Here is a 22,500-nt window from a genome sequence, read left to right as displayed (position 1 = left end):
AAATAAAGAAAACAAATAAAATAATGTATTTGTATATTTATATTTTTTATTAATTTTTTTTTTTTTTTTTTTGTGTCTAATATGGAATGCTCATAATAGCTGCTTTGTGTTTATAACAATTGGACAAGTTCAAATTTTTATAAGAAAAAAAAAAAAACAAATAAAAATATATATACATATATATTATAATTTATATATTTTGCGTAGAAACAAATTTTATATTTTTTTTTATTATATTATAAATTTTTCTTATATTAAGAATTGTATATATATATATATATATATATATATAATACGATGAAGTCCTATTTTTTTTTTTTTTTTTTTTTTTTCTTATATCATTCTTATGGACTTTAATGAAAAAAAGTAACACTTGTCTTTTTATATATACATAAATTTTTATAACTCCTAATATATATATATATATATATATATATATATATATATATTTATTTATTTATTTATATATTTGTCTTTTGTTATGTCCTCATATTTATCTTCCAAGTATCAAAACAATTTATTGTAATTTTTTTTTCAACCTTCCATTCTATCATATGTATCATATATATATATAACAATATAGAGTTTGTTAATAACAATCTTCTAACTTTTTTTTCTACACCAAGAAAAAAAGTATAATCATTATAATATTATAAAATATAAAAGTCCAAAAAAAAAAAGTAAATTATATGATATAATATCATTGAATATATGACATAACGTTTTGAATACAAAAAAATAAATAAATATATATATATATATATATATATATGTATATATGGTTGTATAAATTATCCTTACCATGTTGATACATCAAACCAAAATATTTAATAGTGATGATTTAAAATATGTACGAATCGATTATACACCCAGAATTCCTTCACCTCAATATATATGTCAAAAGAAATATACATATAACGAAAAGGAAGAGATATTTAAAAAAGAAAAAATCATAACATATAAAAATTGTGATCCTAAAAAATATAGTAATGCTAATGATATCAAAAAAAAGGGTAATATTAAAATATACAAAAGCAAGGATATTTATAAAAATGTAGATAATAATCAGAATTATGTATATAAACAAGAAAAAATTATTACGAAACGAAAATATACGAATCCAAAAGATGAAATAGGAAAAAATAAAAAAAAAATGACTTTTTCAAAAGGTTCAACTGAAAGGATTTTACTAATTAAACATAACAAAAAAGATGTAAAAAAGGAATGTGTCCAAAAAGAAAATATTAAAATAATAAATAAAAATAATAATGACAACATGAAAAAAAATAAGAAACTCCATTCTCCTTTCATAATAAACGATAAGACAAAAAATTTGTACTTCAAAAATGAAAAATTAATAATTAGTCAAAAAATAAAAGAACAAGAAAAAAAAATCAAACCCACCGAAATTATAAATAATTCTTCTTATCTTAAATTAGGTAAGAAGAACCACACGATACAAACAAAAGAACATTACAATCGTGAAAAGATAAAAGATATATCATATGCAGATATCAAAAAAAAAGATAAATTAAAAAAAATGCGTATAATCAAAGAACAAGAACATATTAATAATTACACCTTCGAGAGCGAAAAAAAAAGAATAGAAACAAATAATACACCAAGTATCAAAAATAAACAAAATATTGATAACAAAAATAAGATGAAAAAAGTTATACATACAGATCTTATAAAATTATATCCCATACAAAATATAAAAGAAAAATCCCAAATCAATAATACCCTTAATAGAGAAAAGACAAAAAAATATCAAGCACTCAAAAATAATATTAAAAAAATTAAGGCGCAAATAAATAAGCAAAATGATATTTATAAAAATATATTCATATCTACACAAATTAATAAAAATAATCAAACGTCTACATATATAAATAAAAAAGTCAACGTTAAAAATAAAAAAATAATAAATAATGACAATGATAAAATAAAATATCGTATGCTCACACAATATGCTAAACCCATATTATCATCAAATAATATATCTAATAAAAATGAATATGTTAATGAAGAGAAAAAAAAAATGAACAAAAAAATTAAAATGTTAGCAACAAGGAAAAAAAATAATAATATAAATATAAAAGTAAATAAAATCAAAAATAAAAAGACTGATACTTGTAATCATTATCTCGATGAAGGACCTAATATTATAAAGAGCCAAGAAAGTATCTTATATGATTTAATAAATCAAAAAAAAAACAAAGACAAAATAAAAAAATTCTTACAAAATTCAGACAAGCCAAACAATATAAGTCAGCTAAAGATTCAAGAAAAAGAAAAAAAAAAAAAAAAAATTAAAAAATCACACAAGAGAAAATTTATACATTTGTATATATCTTCACAGGATAATATAAAAGTAGAATCAAATAAAAAGAATAGTAAAGACAAAGATTCTAATCATAACGAACCTATTGTACAATTAAAAAAAAAAAAAAGAAAAATTCAAACAAATAAACCAAATGAAACTATCGATAGAATAATAAAAAAAAAAGACAACTCCACAATAAAATGTATAGTACAAAAAATATGTCAGAGTAATACATACAATAATAATAATAATAATAAAAAGAAAGATATGCATATAAATATAAAAAAAAAAGAAAATAGTAATCATATTCTTTTTTATGATCATAATAACATGTCATGTAATCACAAAATAAAAAATATTATATATCCGGAATATACAAATCAAAAGCAAGACACAACATATTATCATAATATTAAAGACAAATATCAAGCTTATAAAAAAGAAAATCAAAATGGAGGAGAATGCATAAAGTATAAAAATATACATACAAATAATGACAAAAAAGAAAACATAGTATTCCATATAAATAATCAAAATGAACAAATATATGAAAAAAATACAAACATGAATAAATATAATAATGTTGATTGTTCAGCATATCAACAAAAACGAGTTGATGTTAAGTCTACCAGAGTAACACATAAATCTAATAATATAATTACATCAGATAATAATATTAAACAAGATGAGAAGAAATTAAAAAGTTTGAACGTATACAAAATAATACATAATATAAATAAAGAAACAACATATAATATTGCCTCAAATATAAAAGCCAATATTTCACATATATATGAAAAAAATAAAACATATAATAAACACATAAATAATTACAAGGAGTACAAGAAAATAGATCCAATATCTTTTAATAATACAATACAACCAAATAATTTAGAAAAAAAAAATGCCTCATCAAATATATCTAAATGTAGATATTTATATAAGCATATATACATGAACAAGGATAACCAAAAAATAGAAGGGAATAATGTTAATATAAACAAGAACATAAATATGAATAATATGAATAATATGAATAATATGAATAATATAAATAGTATAAATAGTATAAATTATATAAATGAAAAACAAAAATTATATTACAAAATGGTGTCGGAGAAACATAAGGGTATTAAAAATGAATTCATCGAACTAGAACCCAAAAATAAAAAAAATAAAAATAAAAATAAAATAAATAAAATTATTAAGGACAAAAGGAAAGTATATACACCAATAAAAAAAATAATAAAAAAAAAATATATTTTTATATATGATAAAACAAAAATATTCACAAGAAAAAAACATCATTCCATTATTATAATAGTAAATAAATTTAAAATTAAGGAACATAACTTATTATTATTTTTAAACAAAACAAAGTTAAATAAATATATACCTAAGGTAGAAAATAATACAGATATTCAAAATAATACTATTTTAAATAAAGACAATTTATATATACCATGTATAAAATATGGTAAATACATTTCTTGGATACAAAAAATGTGCTACTTATATTTTCTAATTCAAATAATGAAGAAGAACAAAATGGAACAGAATAAAAAAGGTTTAAATAATTATATAAGTATACAAAAAAGACAAAAAGAAAAAAAAAAAAAAAAAAATAATAATAATAATAATAATAATAATAATAATAATAATTTAATTGTTAATATATATAATAAATCTGCAAATGTATATGTAAATATCCATGTAAATATAAAAAAATATATGGTTTTATATAAAATATGCATATTTATGCTCACATGTTTAATACAAACAATATATATAAACAATAAATACATTACATATATATACAATATAAAAAAAGAAAATATCACAAATTGTGTTCTATATAAATCTATAATATATAATAATTGTAACAAAGAAATTCAAAAAAAGAAAAAAAAAAAAAAAATTCATATCAATATAATAAAAGACAATAAGTTAAATCATATGATAATTCAAAATAAAAATATTATCATAGTCAATAAAATATATACTAATATATACATAATCAAATACAATAATATAAGCAAAATATATATTATTATCATTGTAAAAAATATATTCTTTACGAAAATTATATTCATTAATATATATCATATATATTATAAAAATTATTATTATATATATATTATAACTATAAATATGAAGTACTTAGACAGAATCAATAAATCACCTAACGACAATCATAAAATTAGGTGTTATCAAGATAGGTACATAAAATATGATATTAAAATTAGAAAGAAAAAAATATATCTATATATTATATATTTATATTATTATATAATAAATCATCTACGTTTCTTTTTATATAACCAAGATATAATAAAATATATACATACATATATTATAAAAACAAATAAAATTCATAGACATCTGAATAAAGTCATTTTCTATAAAAGACGATTCATAAAAAAAAAAATTTCTATATGTATTCAAAATAAAAAAAAAAAAAAAATGAATATATTGAGCATTATGAAATTTAATTATATACATGATGATTTATATAAAAAAAATAGTTATATGAATTATCAAATATTTTATCAAATATTTATAAAAAGAAATAGCAAAAAAATAACAAACATAAAAAATATTTGTTCATATAAGAAAAAGCAAAAATGTGTGAAAAAAATTAATACAAATGAAAGGTACAAACAAAAAAACAGTATTCAAAAAAATATAAAAACAAAAATTTATAGTACAAAAAAATATATATATAACCATATATACACACCAAATATACAATATAGCTGTAGACAACATAATATAACTAATAATGTAAAAAAAAGCTTGGAACAAATAAAAAATATTTTTTACATTTTTATTACAAGAATAAATCTTCAGTATATTCAAAAATGTATATGTTATAATATTATGCAATATAATAAATTAAGAGCAAAAAAAGAAAAAGAAAGAAAAGAAAAAAGAAAAAAGAAAATAATGATAAACCAAACGATAAACAAAAATATAGACAGAAATATATATCAAGATGTTTATCAAAATGTATATCAAAATGTATATCAAAATGTATATCAAAATGTTTATCAAAATGTTTATCAAAATATAAACAAAATGGTACATAAACAGAATAATAAAAAGATTAAAAAGCACATTAATAAAGTTATAAATAAGACAATAAAAAAAAGGATTAAAAAAATTATAAATAAAAAAATACATAACCAGTTCAATAAAAAAATTAAAAAGATCGTCAACAAAATAATAAATAATATAACAAATAAGACAATAAATAAAACTATACATAAAAATATAAATAATATATTACGCAAAAACATAAAGAACAAAATTATAAACAAACATGTAAATAATACAATAAATAAAATGCTATATAAAAATATAAATAATAATATATTATATAAACACATAAACAATAGAAACAACCAAACTATAAATAATCATGTGAATAAAACAACAAACAAAATAATCAATCAACATATTATAAAAGAAACAACAACAAAAATAACAAACCATACGACATATGAAAATATAAAACATGATATTTGTATAATAAAAAAACTTATCAAAAAAATTATGAAAAAAATGAAAAAAAAGAAAAAAAAGAAAAGAAAAAGTAATAAATATCATATAAAAAACGAAGATATAATAAAACCAAGGGTACATAAAACAAATACACCAACGGAAAACTTAATAAATACACATTCGGGATATGAAAAAATACAAAAAATCAATCAGACATATAATAATTTAAATATATTCATAAATATAAATAATGATCTAAATAAAAATGTAATAAATACTCCTAATCTTCAAAAAACAAAATTAAGAGAAAAGGAATATACAAAAAATATCATAGAAAAAAAAAAAAATAGAAACACTTATAAATGTAAAAACGAAATATTGAATATTGCAGGCAAAAGAAAAAAAAAAAAAAAAAAAAAAAATAATTTCAATCATATAATAATAAAATCAGACTTAAAAGAAAAGAAAAATCAAAAAAATATATATCAAAACAAACTCCCTGTTGAAAAATTAAGTATAATCAAAAATAAATACACAAAGGATATAATTGTAAACAAATATAATATACAACAAGGCGAACAATTATATAATACCTTAAAAATGATTCTTTTGAACAAAAATTTTAATAATAATAATAATAATTTTAAAATATTGAAAAAAACAAGTGAGGACGAAACTAAAAGAATCAAAATTATGGATAAGGAGAAAAGAAAAAAGAACCTTCACATCAAAATGGAAAAACATAACAAAATGATAACATATAGATGTGAACACAATTTATTTTTAAGAATAAATAAGAAACATAGGATAATAAGAAATAAAAAATTAAATTTTTCATCCTTAAGAAAAAAACATAGCAATAATATACAAAACATACAAAGTCATAATATGAAGGTAAAAGAGAATAAAAAAAGAATAAAAAAAATATTTCTCAAAGAATATAAGAAATATATCAAAGAAAAAAAAAAAAAAATAAAAAAAAAAAAAAATAATTGCAAAAAGGATCTATCCAAATTAAAGCATCTAAAAATCTTTAAAAAAAAGGAAAAATTCAATAATATAATTAAGGATATCTTAACACATGAAAAAAATATTAAAAAAAAAATAAAAGAAATATTAAACAAAGAGATTGTACATAAAATGGTACATAATCATATAAAAAAAAATAATAATGAAAAAAAAAAGATTAATAAATATATATATCCTAATTTACACAATCATCATATACCAACAAATTGTTATGACCAAAACATAAATCTTATAAATAACAATAACAATAATAATAATAATAATAATAATAATAATAATAATAACATGTGTGTAACACAAAAACACAACTATCAAAATAACCATCTAAACAAACACATACATACAAACGAAAAAATTAATAAATTTAGGAATACTAAAAGAGTTACACTAAATCAAAATTTGGCAAAAAAAAGAGCATTTTTTAATGCTACCGAAAAAAAAATATATATTCATGACGATGTAACCGAGGATTTCTTAGCTCATGTTGATGACTATGCAAGTACAATAATAGTTGAGGGAAAAGAAAAAAAATATAAATTTGATCAATTATCTAGAGATCCAGATGATATATCGAACTTTTTTAGTTTATCTTAACGAAAAAAAAAAAAAAAATAAATAAACAAAAAGAAAAAGAAAAATAAATACAAATAAAAATAAATGCAAATAAAAATAAGTGCAAATAAAAATAAGTGCAAATAAAAATAAGTGCAAATAAAAATAAATGCAAATAAAAATAAATGCAAATAAAAATAAATGCAAATAAAAATAAACACAAATAAAAATAAACACAAATAAAAATAAAAACAAATAAAAATAAAAACAAAAAAATATTATACGCATTGAAATGCAAAAATGATGTGTAAATGATATTTACATATATACATATATTTTTATCCAGTAGTAAATTTAAAAACTAAAAAATATTATAATAAAAAATAAAAACAAAAACAAAAACAAAAAGAGAAAGAGAAATAGAAATAGAAATAGAAAGAAAGAGAAATAGAAATAGAAAGAAAGAGAAATAGAAATAGAAAGAAAGAGAAATAGAAATAGAAAGAAAGAGAAATAGAAAGAAAACGAAAAAGAAATAGAAAGAAAACGAAAAAGAAAAAGAAAGAAAGAAAAGGATAGAGAGAGAGAGAGAGAGAGTGAGAGAAATATACAAAAAAAAAATATAACAAAAAAAAGAAAAAAAAATACACATTCATATTATCAATTATAAACCATTTTTATATATTATATATAATTTATAAAAAAAAAAAAAAAAATGAAATGAAATGAAATGAAATTGAAATTATCTAAATAATATCATAATATTATATCAAGTACAATTATTTATTATATGTATTATATATATTACACATATATATATATATATATATATATATATATATATATATATATACATATACATACACATACACACATACACACATACACATATACACATATACACATATACATACATATATATATACTTATATATTTATATGAACATATATATATCCTTTTATATTTATATGAACCTATATTGTCACCGTTAAATTTTATTGAAGAACACCTAATGCTTTCATCAGCATTTCAAACATAACATAAAAACATGGATGTAAAAAAAACGATAATAAAATGCTCGAGTCCACGAGAATTCACAAACCTGGATAATTCGAAAAAAAATGAAGAACTTTTAAAAAATGGTAAGGAGGATTTTAATGTTCACCTATATGATAACGAAATAAAATATAGTGATGATATGCAGACAATAATTAACAAAGTTATAAATGAAAAGAATATACATTTTTATAAAAAATATTCTTCTTATTTATTATATCTAAGTAATGAGAAACAAATAAATGATAGTGAAGGGGACGATAGTTATACAAACGACGAAAATACAAAAGTATTTTTTAAAATACAATTAAATCCACAGGATATGAGTATAATATATAATATTGTAGATAAAAAAACAATCGAAAAAATATTATCCTTATGTGCAAATAAATATAAAAGAAGTAAAACATCTATTGGATATTCAAATGAGAAACAGGAGCAATATAAATTGACGAATTCAATCAATCGTACAAGTTCTACTGTATTTTTATATACATTAAGAAGTAGATCGGTAATTGAAGAAAATCAAATTGATGAAGATAGTTCTATAGTATATACAAAAGATGAAAATATAATAGAATTAGAAAATACAATTTGTAATTTGGTAAAAATACCTTTATGTTATTTAGAACCTTTAGCTATTGTAAAATATGAAAAAAATAATTATTTCAATTTACATCATGATGGATCATTTAGAAGAGCTACACTTTTAATATATTTAAATGATGTTGATAAAGATGGAGAAACCATATTCCCTTGTCATAATTTATCCATTAAACCAATACAAGGTTCTGGTGTTTTCTGGTACAATAATATATCTATAGATGATGATTATGCCATTACATATTGTACTAATAAAATAAATCAAATAACATATGAAGAGCAAAATAATAAATATCATCATATCTTAGATGAAAATAATAATTCTTCTGTATTTCGTACGGACAGTGCAAAAGTATATTATCCATCATCTTATTCAAATACACAAGAACAACCTACAACCTATTTTCATAATTCTTTTCAAGATGCTTCCTTCATAAAAAATAATACAACAACAAACAACACACATACCAATACAAATGAAACGTCTAGTCAAAACACAAACTCAAATCATGTTCTTAAAAAAAAAAAAGATCTAATCATTTTCCTAAATGATAAAAATAATTTACACAAATATTCAATTGACCTAGTTTATGACGAACTAGGAAATACATACATCGCAGATATGACAATGGTACATCAAGCAAATAGGGTAACTGAACAGTACAAATATGTTATTAATTGTTTTTTTAACGTAAATATAGTTAGAAATATATAAACATAAGCACAAACATATAAATATATATATATATATATATATATATATATATATATATATATATATATGTATATTATTAATATGTAGACATTTTTATATATAATAAAAAAAAAAAAATATATTACAAAACAAATAATTTGGAAAAATGAAAAAATATTGATATGTTGTAATATATATAGGTACCTTAATTATTATTATTGTACATCTTCGTATCCAACTTGTTGAGCATAGGAATATAATCCTTTATTTTTAAATAAACTTTTTTCTTTTTTTTTATAATTAAATTATATAAATATTTCATCCTTTTATTTATTTATTTATTTATTTATTCATTTATTTATTCATTTATTTATTTATTTATTTATTCATTTATTTATTTATTTATTTATTCATTTATTTATTCATTTATTTATTTATTCATTCATTCCTTTTTTTTTTTTTCCTTTTTTTATGTGAATTAAGCATATTTTATTCATTATTTATAATTTTTTATTTTTTTTTTAAATATCTTTATTAATAAAAAATTTTCAATAATGTGCAACGACCTTTGTATGTTTATAAAGGGTTATGTCTGAAAAATCTTTAGTGTACAATCTAAATTTATAATATATTAAAAAAAATATACATATGTATATATATATTTATATATTTATATATTTACATATTTACATATATATATATATATATATTTTAATTTACCGGCTTTAACATTTGGGGTTTAATTTTTTGATGCAAAATATTTTTATCAACATCTTCGTCAATTTCTCCAATAAGGGTTCTACAAAGGTAAATACAAATATATACATATATATAAAATATATTTATATATATATATTTTTATTTATGTGTATTTATTTTTTTTATTATTTTTACACTGTATCTCCTCTAATTATATACACTCCCAAACTTATTTTTTCCATTGACTCTTTATATATTCGCTCATGACAATTTCCTAAAATTATATTTGTCGTCTGGTCGAAGCCTTTTAATTTTCCTGTGAATATTCGGCTATCATTTGTTATTACTAATATTTCATCTGAAAGAATAAAAATATATAAAAAATATGTATAAATATATATATATATATATATATATATATATACATAATATTAGAACATTTCTCTTACTTTCTAAGTATGACTCAATATTTATAGAACTCATATTTAGGAAGCTTATCTGTTCAACCTTTTTATATATACAAATATATATATTTTTTTATTATTCTCTTTATTTACATATATATTTTCTTAATACAAAAAAAAAAAAAAAAAAAAAATTTATATCATTAATATTAATGAATTCGTATGATGAACTCAAATATATATATATATATATATATATATAAATATATGTATATATATTTGTTTATTTATATATATTTATATTCATATTTATTTATTTTTATTTATATATTTTTATTTATATATTTATATTTATATATTTATCTTAATTTTTATATATTTATTTGTTTTCTTCTTTTTTTTTTTTTTTTTCATTGAAAATTTCAAATTGACAAAAAGATTGCTCATCTTAAAAGCGCATATTTATATCTTTCTCAAATATATATATATACTTATTTTCTTCAATATATAATATTATATATATTCTTCTAATGACTCAAAAATATTATTATATATAAACTACATATAATATATTGCACACGTCAGAATAATATAGATTTTAATACAATTCTTTTTATTATTATTTAAAAAAAATAAAAGAATTATATTTGACTTTATTTATATTTATTATTTCATTGTTCCATATTTTTAAAATAAAATATCCCCTTTTTATCAGTATGTTATATTAAATAAATAAATAAATAAATATATATATATATATATATATATTATATATGTTTTATTCATTTGGTACATGTCACATACATGTTGTATTTTCAAGGCTTCAAAAAAAAAAAGAAAAAAAAAAAAAAAAAAATAAATGTAATATGAATTTTTTTATACGCTTTACGAATGCTCCAAAAATATTTTCAAATAATGATTGACTACTTGTCATATTATATATATATATATATATATATATATATATAATAATTAAAAAAAAAAAAGTTTGGTCTTTAATTAAAAGATATATTTAAAATTTTGTCACATATACATATATAAGTATATAATAAAATGAATTAGTTCAAAATTATATGGATAAATTCAAAAAAAAAAAAAAAAAAAAAAAAATTAAATTAATTATTTAAAATATGAATACATATATATATATATATATATATATATATATATGATACATATCATGTAGGCCTTATTTTTTTTTTATTTTATTTTTATTTTTTTTTTATTTTATTTTTATTTTTTTTTTATTTTTTTTTTTTAAAAATCCCTAGGATTTAACAAAATATTCGAATTGGATGGAAAATAAGTTACATTTTTTGATTTACTTAAATTTTCAGCAATTTCTTTAGCAGCTTCTAATTTCCTTATTTCTATTAAACTTTTACCGTATTCTTTAACAGCTGATGAAATTAATTTGGCTGCTTCTGCTTCACCTTGTGCTTTAATAACAGCCGCAATTTTTTCTTGTTCCGTTTTGGCTACTATAAATTTTACTCTTTCACTTTCTTGCTGAGCAACTTGTTTATCTTCGATAGCTTTAGCAAATTCTTTACCATAACTTAAATGTGTAATAGCTACATCATCTAATAAAATGTTAAAATGTTTGGCCCTTGCTGTTATACTTTCTCGTATTTCTTTTGATATTTTATCTCTTTGCGTTAATAAAGATTCTGCATTATATTTTGCCACAACAGCTTTAAGTACTTCATTTCCTATAGAAGGTAAAACTCTTTCATCATAATCAGGTCCTAGGGTACTATGTAAATATGGTAAATGTTGTGTATGAGGTCTAAATAATAATCTCAAACTTATTGTTACAATTTGTAAATCACGAGTACCTGTTGTGGTATTTATTACTTTAGGTTTCATTTTTATATCATATATGTATGGTGTTTGAAACCAAGGCACATAAAAATGACTCCCCTCACCAAATGTATTTTCGCTCACACCTCCAAAACGATTAAACATTACACATCTTTCCCCTCCATCTACATCATATATAAATGTATATGGAATTAAACTTAGCCCCCCTGCTACAACACTTAATTTTCCTATAGAAGATAATATTCTTTCCATCGAGAAAATTATTTAACTCAAACAAATTATATGCCCTCAAGGATAGTAAACATATAAATATAAAAATAATAAAATAAAAAAAAAAGAAAACATATATATATATATATATATATATATATATTATAATCTTTTTTTTTTTTTTTTTTTTTTTTTTTGATAAGTTGTACAATGATATATATCCCTACTCAAATAATACTTAAAAAAATAAAATATACATATATATATATATATACATTAAATATATTCCCTTATTTTTGCATAAAATTAAAATGCTTATCTATATTCTTTAATGTTAGTATTTCTATAAAATTATATTTATTATGAAAATTAAATAATATATTATTATATATATATAATATTATTCATATTACAAATTTATTTTATAAATCATTCATAATTAAATTAATAAAAAAGTTAAACGTTTTTACACAAAATGAAAAAAAAATTAAAATCAAATAATATAATATATATATAATATATATTTCTTGGAAAACAAAAAAAAAAAAGAAAAAGAAAAAGAAAAAGAAAAAAAAAAAAAAAAAAAAAAAAAAATTTAAAGATGATAACATTTGAATATTATCCATCAAAAGGTGCAAATTTTTAATTATAAAAATTAAGAATATGCATAAATAATTATATATATATATATATATATATATATATATATATATAATAACATCATAATATATATAAAATAAAAATTTTTATTATATGTAATAATATATTATTCCCCACAAATATTCTTATTAAAATCAAATTAATTATTCCTTTTGATTCATAGGGTTTTCAGCTGATTTTTTAAACTAAAAAAATATAAAATATAAAAATTAAAATAAATAAATAAATAAATATATATATATATATATATATATATATAATAAATGCATTTAATAAGCATATTTCTGTTCATTATTTATTGTATAGAATTTTACCTGCTTCCATAACATTTGTTTATACTGAGATAATTTCAAGCCCTTATGTTCTTCTTTAACAATGGGTAAATTTTCTTCTTCATATTTTTTATAGGCCTAATAAATAAACAAAAAAAAAAAAAATATATATATATAATTTTTATATTTCATTATTGTGTTTGGTACATATTTTAAAAAGTAATATATTTATATATATATATATATATATATATATATACATATTTATTTTAACTTACAGCTTTGACGCTTTTAGTTTTTTCGAAGGACACATTTTCTAAAGCAGATATGACATTATCAATTCCGGTAGCTACAAAATAAAATAATATAAAATAATATAATATAATAACATAATATAATGACATATATTTTTTTATATTCCATATATATATATATATATATATATATATATATATATATATATATATAATAGTATAAAAAAAGAAAAAAAAGGTTAGGATCTTTTACATTAATTTCTTTTTTACCATATATATATTCGTCGTAATTATTTTGTTCATTTCTGTGTATGTGATTTATATTATCTTCTAATTCCATTTCATGTACATTTAAATTTTCCTTCAAAAAAAAAAAAAAAAAAAAAAAAAAAGAAACATTAACAAAAACAAAAATATATACATAGTAACATTTTTAAAAAAACAATTTCTTCAAGTACCTTTTTCTTTTTTTCTTCTTGAAGTTGCTTCTTTTTCTCTTCAATTAATTTTTGAAGAATTTCAGATTGCGTGACCTTCTTATTTGTAGATTTCTAAAAAGAGAACAAAATGTTATGAACACACAATATAATAATATCTTTATCACATATATATATATATATATATATATACACACATATATATATAAATATTTACACTCTCTTTATTTGATTTTATGGATTTTTCTTCTTCTCCATATAAAGCCTTTAATTCTTTCTTCCTATCCAATTTTTGTTGCCTCTTATTTTCAGCCTCCATCTTTGATAAAAAAAAAATATATATATATATATATATATATATTTTAATATTATTATTATATATATTATTATACAATTGTATTGTTATTCTTATATCGTTACTTTAAAACTTTTTATAGAATTTCAGTGATATTATTATGTATGTATTTATTACCTTTCTTTGTATTTTTGCTTGAACTTTTTTATCATCATCTCTCCAGTATTCTTCTAATTTTTTTTCCTCTAATTCTTTTTGCTTCTTGTCTTTATCTAATTTTTTCCTCATACGAGCTTCTATAGCTCTCGTATTACCTGCACCCCATTGAGGCATCGTTTATTACAATATTTTATAGTAATTAAAAAATAAGAAATATTATATATATATAAATATATATATATATATTAATAAATATTTCTGTTTTAATTATCTCTAATCAACTATATTTTATTAGATATATTATAATTTTTTATCTTCATATATCTTATTCCAAATTTGTTAATATATATGAAGTATATTATTAAAGTGATGTATATATATATATATATATATATATATATATGTTTCTTTTATTTTATTGTTGTTTATAATTTTATTATACTTTATGAAATAAACGTTATGGACATATCTTTCTTACATATAATATTCATACAATAAATATCCATTCAATATCATTATCAATTTAATTTTTTTTTTTTTTTTTTTTTTTTTTTTTTTTACATTCATTAAAATTATTCATATATAAATTCTACAAGTAACATTTTCTTTTTCTTTATACTATTGATTAATTCAAGTTTTAAGATGTTACTAAAAAAAGTTATTTTTTCTTCATTAATATAAACTCATGACAATATTTTTAAATATATATTATATATATGTATATATAAAATGTATATTAATTTATTTTACATGTGATAATTTCTTATATATTATATAATTATAATATATATATATTATATATATCATTACAATATATATATATATATATATAATATATTTGAATAAATTTTTTATGTATTTCAAAAACGGTTCGTTCCCTACTCAGGAATATATTTTTTTTTTATATAATAAATATAAAAAAAAAAATAAAAAAAATAAAAAAAATAAAAAAAATAAAAAAATTAAAAAAAATTAAAAAATTAAAAAAAACTTATGTACATAAATATAATATTTATGTAGTAAGGATATAGTATTTTATAAACCTTTGGAATATTATATATATATATATATATATAATATATATAATATTTATATTTTAAAAAAATTAAAAAAATTTTCAAGTTCATATTAAAAAAAAGAAAAAAAAAAAAAAAACTACAGATTAGATTATTATATATAAAATATACATATATTATAAAATGTCATAAATTTATACATATATGTTAATAATAATTATGGGTACATGTAATAACAAAAATAACAAAACTTATTTATATTATATATATATATATATATATATATATATATTACATATGTAACAAAAAAAATAATAAATATTTTATTTTTTATGATATAAAAAATTATCCACTTTTAAAATATAGTCCTATATATATATATATATATATATATATATATATATATATATATTTTTTTTTTTCCACTTTCATATTACAATTATTTGAATATCCTTTGAAGCAAACACATTAACATTATTTTTTACTTTTGTTTTTCTTTTTATTAAAACATTAGGTAGTGTTATAAGCCCATATGTAAGAGGTATGAAAGACCAATGTATATGTAAGGTCTGATATGGTAACAAAATATTTTTCATACTTCGAATTCCTGATATGATATATTTTTTTTCTGAAACATTATTTAATATATTATTCATGTGTAATTCATTTCTTGTGGCATCCCCATTTTCATCATCCAAAAGATATTCATCTTGGTTTATTAAATATTCCATGTCGTATGAAGAATAAGATGATGAACATGAAGTATAATCATCGGATGACGATTCATAATCAGGAGTATTAAAAAAGGTATTTCTTTTATTGACATTATAATTATTTGTATTATAATTATCTATATTAACATTATTTATATTATCATTATTTATATTATCATTATTTTTATTTATTTCATTATATTCATATATTTTTTTTTCATCATATGTAATACTCATCTGACTTTTTCGCTTTACCTTATTTTGGCTAGCTAATTTTTTTTTTTTTTTTTTTTTTACTTTTTCTTTTTCTTTTGGTAAGTCATATAAAAATATAATAACCTCCTCAGTGATATTTGTCTTATTTGTTATAACAGCTTCTATAGTAAATAATTCATTACATTTTACAATTTTTGAATATATTAAATCTATTTTAATTTTACTTTTCTTATGTTCGTTTTGTAAATTTATTTTATTATTTATACTTTCTATATAATCTTCATATGGCAATTTAATCAAATTGGTAAATATTAATTTCTTAAATATTATATTAAAAGGAAAAAACATACTTCCATAATTTAATTGATATTTAATATACAAATGTTTTTTATTAGTTTTAAGAAAATCACAATAAGTATTTTTATATTCCATTTTTATAATATTATCTATTTTTATATTTTCAATATCAACAAGGTGGATTTTATTTATATTATTATTATGTATATATAAATAATACGATATATAAAAAAACAAATCTTTATCTAAAATATTGTTGGATATATTCTCTTTAATGGTATCATTATGCTGTGATGAAATAATCCCTTCTTGTATATTATCTTCTCCTTCGTTATTAATCAAATCATTCTCTTCATCATCCTTTCTCATATTCATCCTTGTCACTATGGTAATTAGTGATGGTTCTACAAAATAATTGAGTACATATTTGAGCTCATCCTTAAAATATATATTCTTGAAAAGAAATTCAAAATTGATTCTAACATTTTTTAAATCCCTCGGTCGTATAATAAAAGGTATACATAATAATTTTTCTTTCTTATCTTTATAAAACGAAAAGAAAGTATTACTTATATAACCATTGGAAAGATTTATATTATCATTATAACCAATTTTCTTTTCATCATATTCATCTTCTTTATTTCTTTGCTTCCTCATTTTAATCTTCCATTGTTCATATAACATAAAACAATTATTATTAAAATTACTACGTCCGTGTATTTTTTTTTTTACACTTGATTTTTTTATATTATTTTTCATTTTTTTATCTCCTTCAATTTCAAAAAAAAATATATTCTCATCAAACAAAACTTGCTTATCATCGTACATATTGTTATGTACATTTTGATTTATCAATTTGTAAAAACTATCACTTATTTCTAATTCCTCTTTTGTATTATTATCATTATTGTGATGATGATGATTTATCAAATTATTGTCAACATTATTATTATCATCACTATAAGAATTATATTCTTCGGTATCACTACTTAGACTACTATTAGAATTTGAATTATCCTCTGTTTCGTTACCATCGTCTATGTAAATATAATTTTCTTTTTTTTCTTTTTCCTTTACCTTTTTATCATTATTTAAAACAATATTATCAGCATGATTATTGTACCATTTATACATACCTTTCCTTCCTCTTAAGGATATGTTCTGTCTGTTTTTAATTTTATGGATACTTATGACATTGTTTTCATTGCTCAATAAATAAAAGTCCACATGATCCATGTCATCTATCACAAAAGAAAAGTTTAACTCAAAATTCTCAATATATGTTGAATACTTAATAAATATATAAGATATATTATACTCATTCAAATATAATTTATCATTTCTTGTATATATATAATAATTAACATATTTCAACAATGACTTTTTGTATAAATATTTATCCTTATTGTATATTATTTTATTCTCATATTTATTTATATATATTCCATCCTTTAATTTATAATAATCAATTTTATTTTTTCTTAAGGAATTCGTATTTTTTATTGGGAAGATTTTTTTTTCTTCCGCATTATTTATATCATATTTGTTAAATGTGTTTAGGACATGTCCAAAAGAGCATTTGTCATCAATCTGTTTTATTTCTTTCTTATAATTTATATTATGACTATTATTACTATAATTTTTATTATTACTATTATTATTACTATTATTATTATTATTATTATTATTATTATTATTATTAATACCATGAGTGTTTTCCTCATATGAACTATCATACACACTATTAACATCCACACTATTAACATCCACACTATTAACATCCACACTATTAACATCCACACTATTAACAACAAAATTATCGTCATATTGATTTTTACTACCCCCTTTTTTTTTCTCATCATTACATAATTTCATATACTTCTTCTTAAAATGAGAAACATATATTTTATTAACACGAATTCTTATGAGTTGATTAAATATAAAAAGATATAATTCCACATAATCAACATTCATTTCATTCTTCCATTCTGAAATAATAAAGCTTACAACCATTTTTTTTGTTCTGTCCATATATTTACATAAATAACTATCGTTATGTTGTATATTATCATTTATTTTTCTATTCTTAACATTATGTATGTCCAAATTAAGTTTATTAATCATATCTTCTTCATTTGAATCAATACAAAAACAAAACGTCGTATCATCAAATGTATCATCATGTACATATGTAAAATATTTTTTGTCATCATTTATTGAAATAACAAAAAAGGGTAAAAATATAAAATTATTGTAATCGTGTTCATGTAAATATTTATCCTTTATTTCTAAAAAGGCATACAAATTATTATTATTATTATTATTATTATTATTATTATTATTATTATTATTATTATTATTATTATTATTATTATTGTTATTATTGTTGTTATTATTATTATTGTTATTATTACTATCACTCTCAAAAAAAACATAAAACATATCTACATTTATATTATAGAGACATAAATTAATATCCTTATTCATATATAAATTACATTTCACCATATCAAAATAATTCCTCAGAAATTTTGTAAAATCTTCCTTCTCATTATTTTTCTTATTCCTAATTAATATATTCAAGTAATCAAAACATATTTCAACAAATAATGTTTCATATTCTTTCTTATCCACATTAAAAAATTGCAACTCCTTCTGATCATCCTGGACATCCATTTTTATATTCTCATGATATAGCAAAAAACCTAATGAATTTAAAAGTAGGTATACCAAGGGTTCATAGGCGACATTATTCCTAAAGGTAAAATTATATATATATATATATATATATATGTATATGAAAAAAAAAAAAGATATATATATATATATATATATATATATATATATATATGTTTGTGTTCTCATTTTATACATATTATTATTCCTTTTAAAATGATACCTTCTCCTTTTACATTCCATATCCTCCTTGAACTTCCTAAGACTACACAAAAATAAGCCCTCGTCATATTTCTCATCTTTCAAATATTGCACATCCAACCAATTTAATATAAAATCATCCTTTGGGTGAGTAAAAAATTCCAAAAGTAAAAAGGCACAAAATAAATATTTTTTCTGCTCATAATATATAGTACATAAAAAGTATAAAATTATTAAAGATAAACTATTTATTTCGTTTATCTTTATTATACGAAATAATTCAATCAAAAAATTTAAAATAAAATCATATAAAAACGAAATACTATCCATCTTAAAATATATTATATAAGAATGTGGGAAATTCTCTATAAGGTTGTCTTTTTTCTTAACAGCTTTTATTTTGTTATATATAAAAAAACAACAATATATACCATAAAGTACTATATCTTGTATATATATTTGAAAGTTTTTAATAATTCGATAAAAATAAAAATATACACATGAAAGTAAATTATAATATAAATATTCTTTTAATATTTTATTATATAATAATAATAAAATATCTATATTCTTTTCTTTTAATTTATTTATATTTGATAATAATAATAATTTTTCTTCATCATCATAATATGAATTATTATTATGAACATGATCATTTTTTTTATATTTTATCTGATTTACAAAAAATTTATTTTCTTTCTTTTCATTATATATATTAAATATATTAAAAAAGTCTTCAACACACATTTTATTTTCCTCCTCATTCAACATAGGTTCATTTTTTATTAATGTTAATTCTATTATCTTATTATGTGTATATATATGATGTATACTTTTCTTTATGTCTTTAAAATATAAATATATATATATCATACGTATACTTACACAATTAAAAAATATAACATAATTAAAATATTGTAATAAATCTGAAAAAACATTATCACCAATATGTTCATAAAATACCTTACATAAATTTACATATATTTTCATGCTTTCATCATATTTCTCTAACATTTCTAAAATATATGCTTTTTTAAAATTATATTTAAAAAATGATAATAAATTTATATTGCTTTTCCTTTCATAAGTTATTATATATTGTTTAAAAAAAGTAGTAACACAATCTTTTAATAAATTATCTAATTTTTTTATTTTATTATGTATTTCTTTTAAACCCAAAGTAATAAATATCGCACTAATATTCTCACAATTTAACAAACTTATATGCTTAATATAATCTTCGGTATTTTTGGTATTTTCTGGTAATATAACTAATAAAATTATCTTACATACTTTTTTTCTTTTCAATATTATTTTATTAATTTCTTCGATTCGGTTTAATAATTCTTTGTTTATTTTATTCATGTATTCTTCATTCTGTACAAAACAAAAATTATTATCATCCATATTTATATCGCCATAAGAATTATTCATATTATGGAAATTATAAATATTACTAGAACTATTAGGCTTATTATAATCATCTGTGTTATTATTATAATCATTTGTGTTATTATTATAATCATTTGTGTTATTATTATAACCATCTATGTTATTATTATAACCATCTATGTTATTATTATAACCATCTATGTTATTATTATAACCATCTGTGTTATTATTATAATCATCTATGTTATTATTATAACCATCTATGTTATTATTATAACCATCTGTGTTATTATAATTATTTACATTACTGTATTTATCTATATTAATGTTATTATCTATATTACCATAATTATCTACATTACCATAACCATGTATTTTATCATAACAATTCATATCACCCATTTTGTGTATCCCTTCATTTATAATACTTTCCTTACGAATATAACTACCTTTCCTTTCGGTATTCTTATTTTCCTTCAAAATATTATCTTTTGAATTAGATTGTGTATTCTGTTGACTATATATATGTTGCCAGTCAACACATAAAATTATAACAGATGATACGACTTTTATTTTTTTTAACCATAAGGATAATATTCCTTTTTCTTCATCATTAACATTATCCTTTGGTATATTATTAATCTTGGTAATATCATTATAATTATAATTATTTATTATTATATTCTTATCGGTCATATTATTCTCAAGATTTTTTATTATAACATCTTTTATATTATCATGAACGATAACGCTCACGTTTACATTTGCTCTATTGTATATTTCTTCTTGGTACAAGTCCATTTTATTACAATTTTTTTAAAATACTTTAAAATAAAATAAAAAACAAAAAAAAAAAAAAAAAAAAAAAAACATAAAACATAAAAAATAATCAGAATAAAAAATATATATATATTAAAATATAAAATAATATCGTTGATGAGCTATATAATGACTTACATATATATATATATATATATATATATATATTTTTTTTTTTTTTTTTTATTTATT

General features: G+C 18.1%; 6 protein-coding genes across 6 annotated transcripts; 2 read left to right on the top strand and 4 right to left on the bottom strand.

Moving 5' to 3' along the window:
• Positions 1 to 802: 802 nt before the first annotated feature.
• Positions 803 to 7,453, top strand: PF3D7_0829500 (conserved Plasmodium protein, unknown function; the record flags this gene model as incomplete). Its single annotated transcript, XM_002808842.1, has 1 exon — positions 803 to 7,453. The coding sequence occupies one exon, from the start codon at positions 803 to 805 to the stop codon at positions 7,451 to 7,453; it is 6,651 nt and encodes a 2,216-aa protein (XP_002808888.1).
• Positions 7,454 to 8,459: 1,006 nt separating this feature from the next.
• On the top strand, positions 8,460 to 9,785 carry PF3D7_0829400 (prolyl 4-hydroxylase subunit alpha, putative; the record flags this gene model as incomplete). Its single annotated transcript, XM_002808841.1, has 1 exon — positions 8,460 to 9,785. One exon carries the CDS (start codon positions 8,460 to 8,462, stop codon positions 9,783 to 9,785), a length of 1,326 nt encoding a protein of 441 aa, XP_002808887.1.
• Positions 9,786 to 10,367: 582 nt separating this feature from the next.
• Positions 10,368 to 10,946, bottom strand: PF3D7_0829300 (U6 snRNA-associated Sm-like protein LSm8, putative; the record flags this gene model as incomplete). The annotated part of the gene is made up of 4 exons (XM_002808840.1): positions 10,368 to 10,379; positions 10,485 to 10,563; positions 10,659 to 10,821; positions 10,913 to 10,946. The coding sequence occupies 4 exons, from the start codon at positions 10,944 to 10,946 to the stop codon at positions 10,368 to 10,370; spliced, it is 288 nt and encodes a 95-aa protein (XP_002808886.1).
• Positions 10,947 to 12,124: 1,178 nt separating this feature from the next.
• PF3D7_0829200 (prohibitin 1, putative) lies at positions 12,125 to 12,943 on the bottom strand (the record flags this gene model as incomplete). Its single annotated transcript, XM_001349198.1, has 1 exon — positions 12,125 to 12,943. One exon carries the CDS (start codon positions 12,941 to 12,943, stop codon positions 12,125 to 12,127), a length of 819 nt encoding a protein of 272 aa, XP_001349234.1.
• Positions 12,944 to 13,704: 761 nt separating this feature from the next.
• Positions 13,705 to 15,152, bottom strand: PF3D7_0829100 (coiled-coil domain-containing protein 124, putative; the record flags this gene model as incomplete). The annotated part of the gene is made up of 7 exons (XM_002808839.1): positions 13,705 to 13,746; positions 13,876 to 13,971; positions 14,112 to 14,182; positions 14,358 to 14,448; positions 14,546 to 14,638; positions 14,742 to 14,843; positions 14,997 to 15,152. The coding sequence occupies 7 exons, from the start codon at positions 15,150 to 15,152 to the stop codon at positions 13,705 to 13,707; spliced, it is 651 nt and encodes a 216-aa protein (XP_002808885.1).
• Positions 15,153 to 16,422: 1,270 nt separating this feature from the next.
• Positions 16,423 to 22,290, bottom strand: PF3D7_0829000 (conserved Plasmodium membrane protein, unknown function; the record flags this gene model as incomplete). The annotated part of the gene is made up of 2 exons (XM_024473177.1): positions 16,423 to 19,975; positions 20,120 to 22,290. 2 exons carry the CDS (start codon positions 22,288 to 22,290, stop codon positions 16,423 to 16,425), a joined length of 5,724 nt encoding a protein of 1,907 aa, XP_024328892.1.
• Between the last annotated feature and the right edge of the window lie 210 nt (positions 22,291 to 22,500).

Source organism: Plasmodium falciparum (genome assembly GCF_000002765.6).
Source record: "Plasmodium falciparum 3D7 genome assembly, chromosome: 8".
NCBI lineage: Eukaryota > Apicomplexa > Aconoidasida > Haemosporida > Plasmodiidae > Plasmodium > Plasmodium falciparum.
Note: the sequence above shows the minus strand (reverse complement) of the source record. Positions and strands in the feature narration are given on the sequence as shown.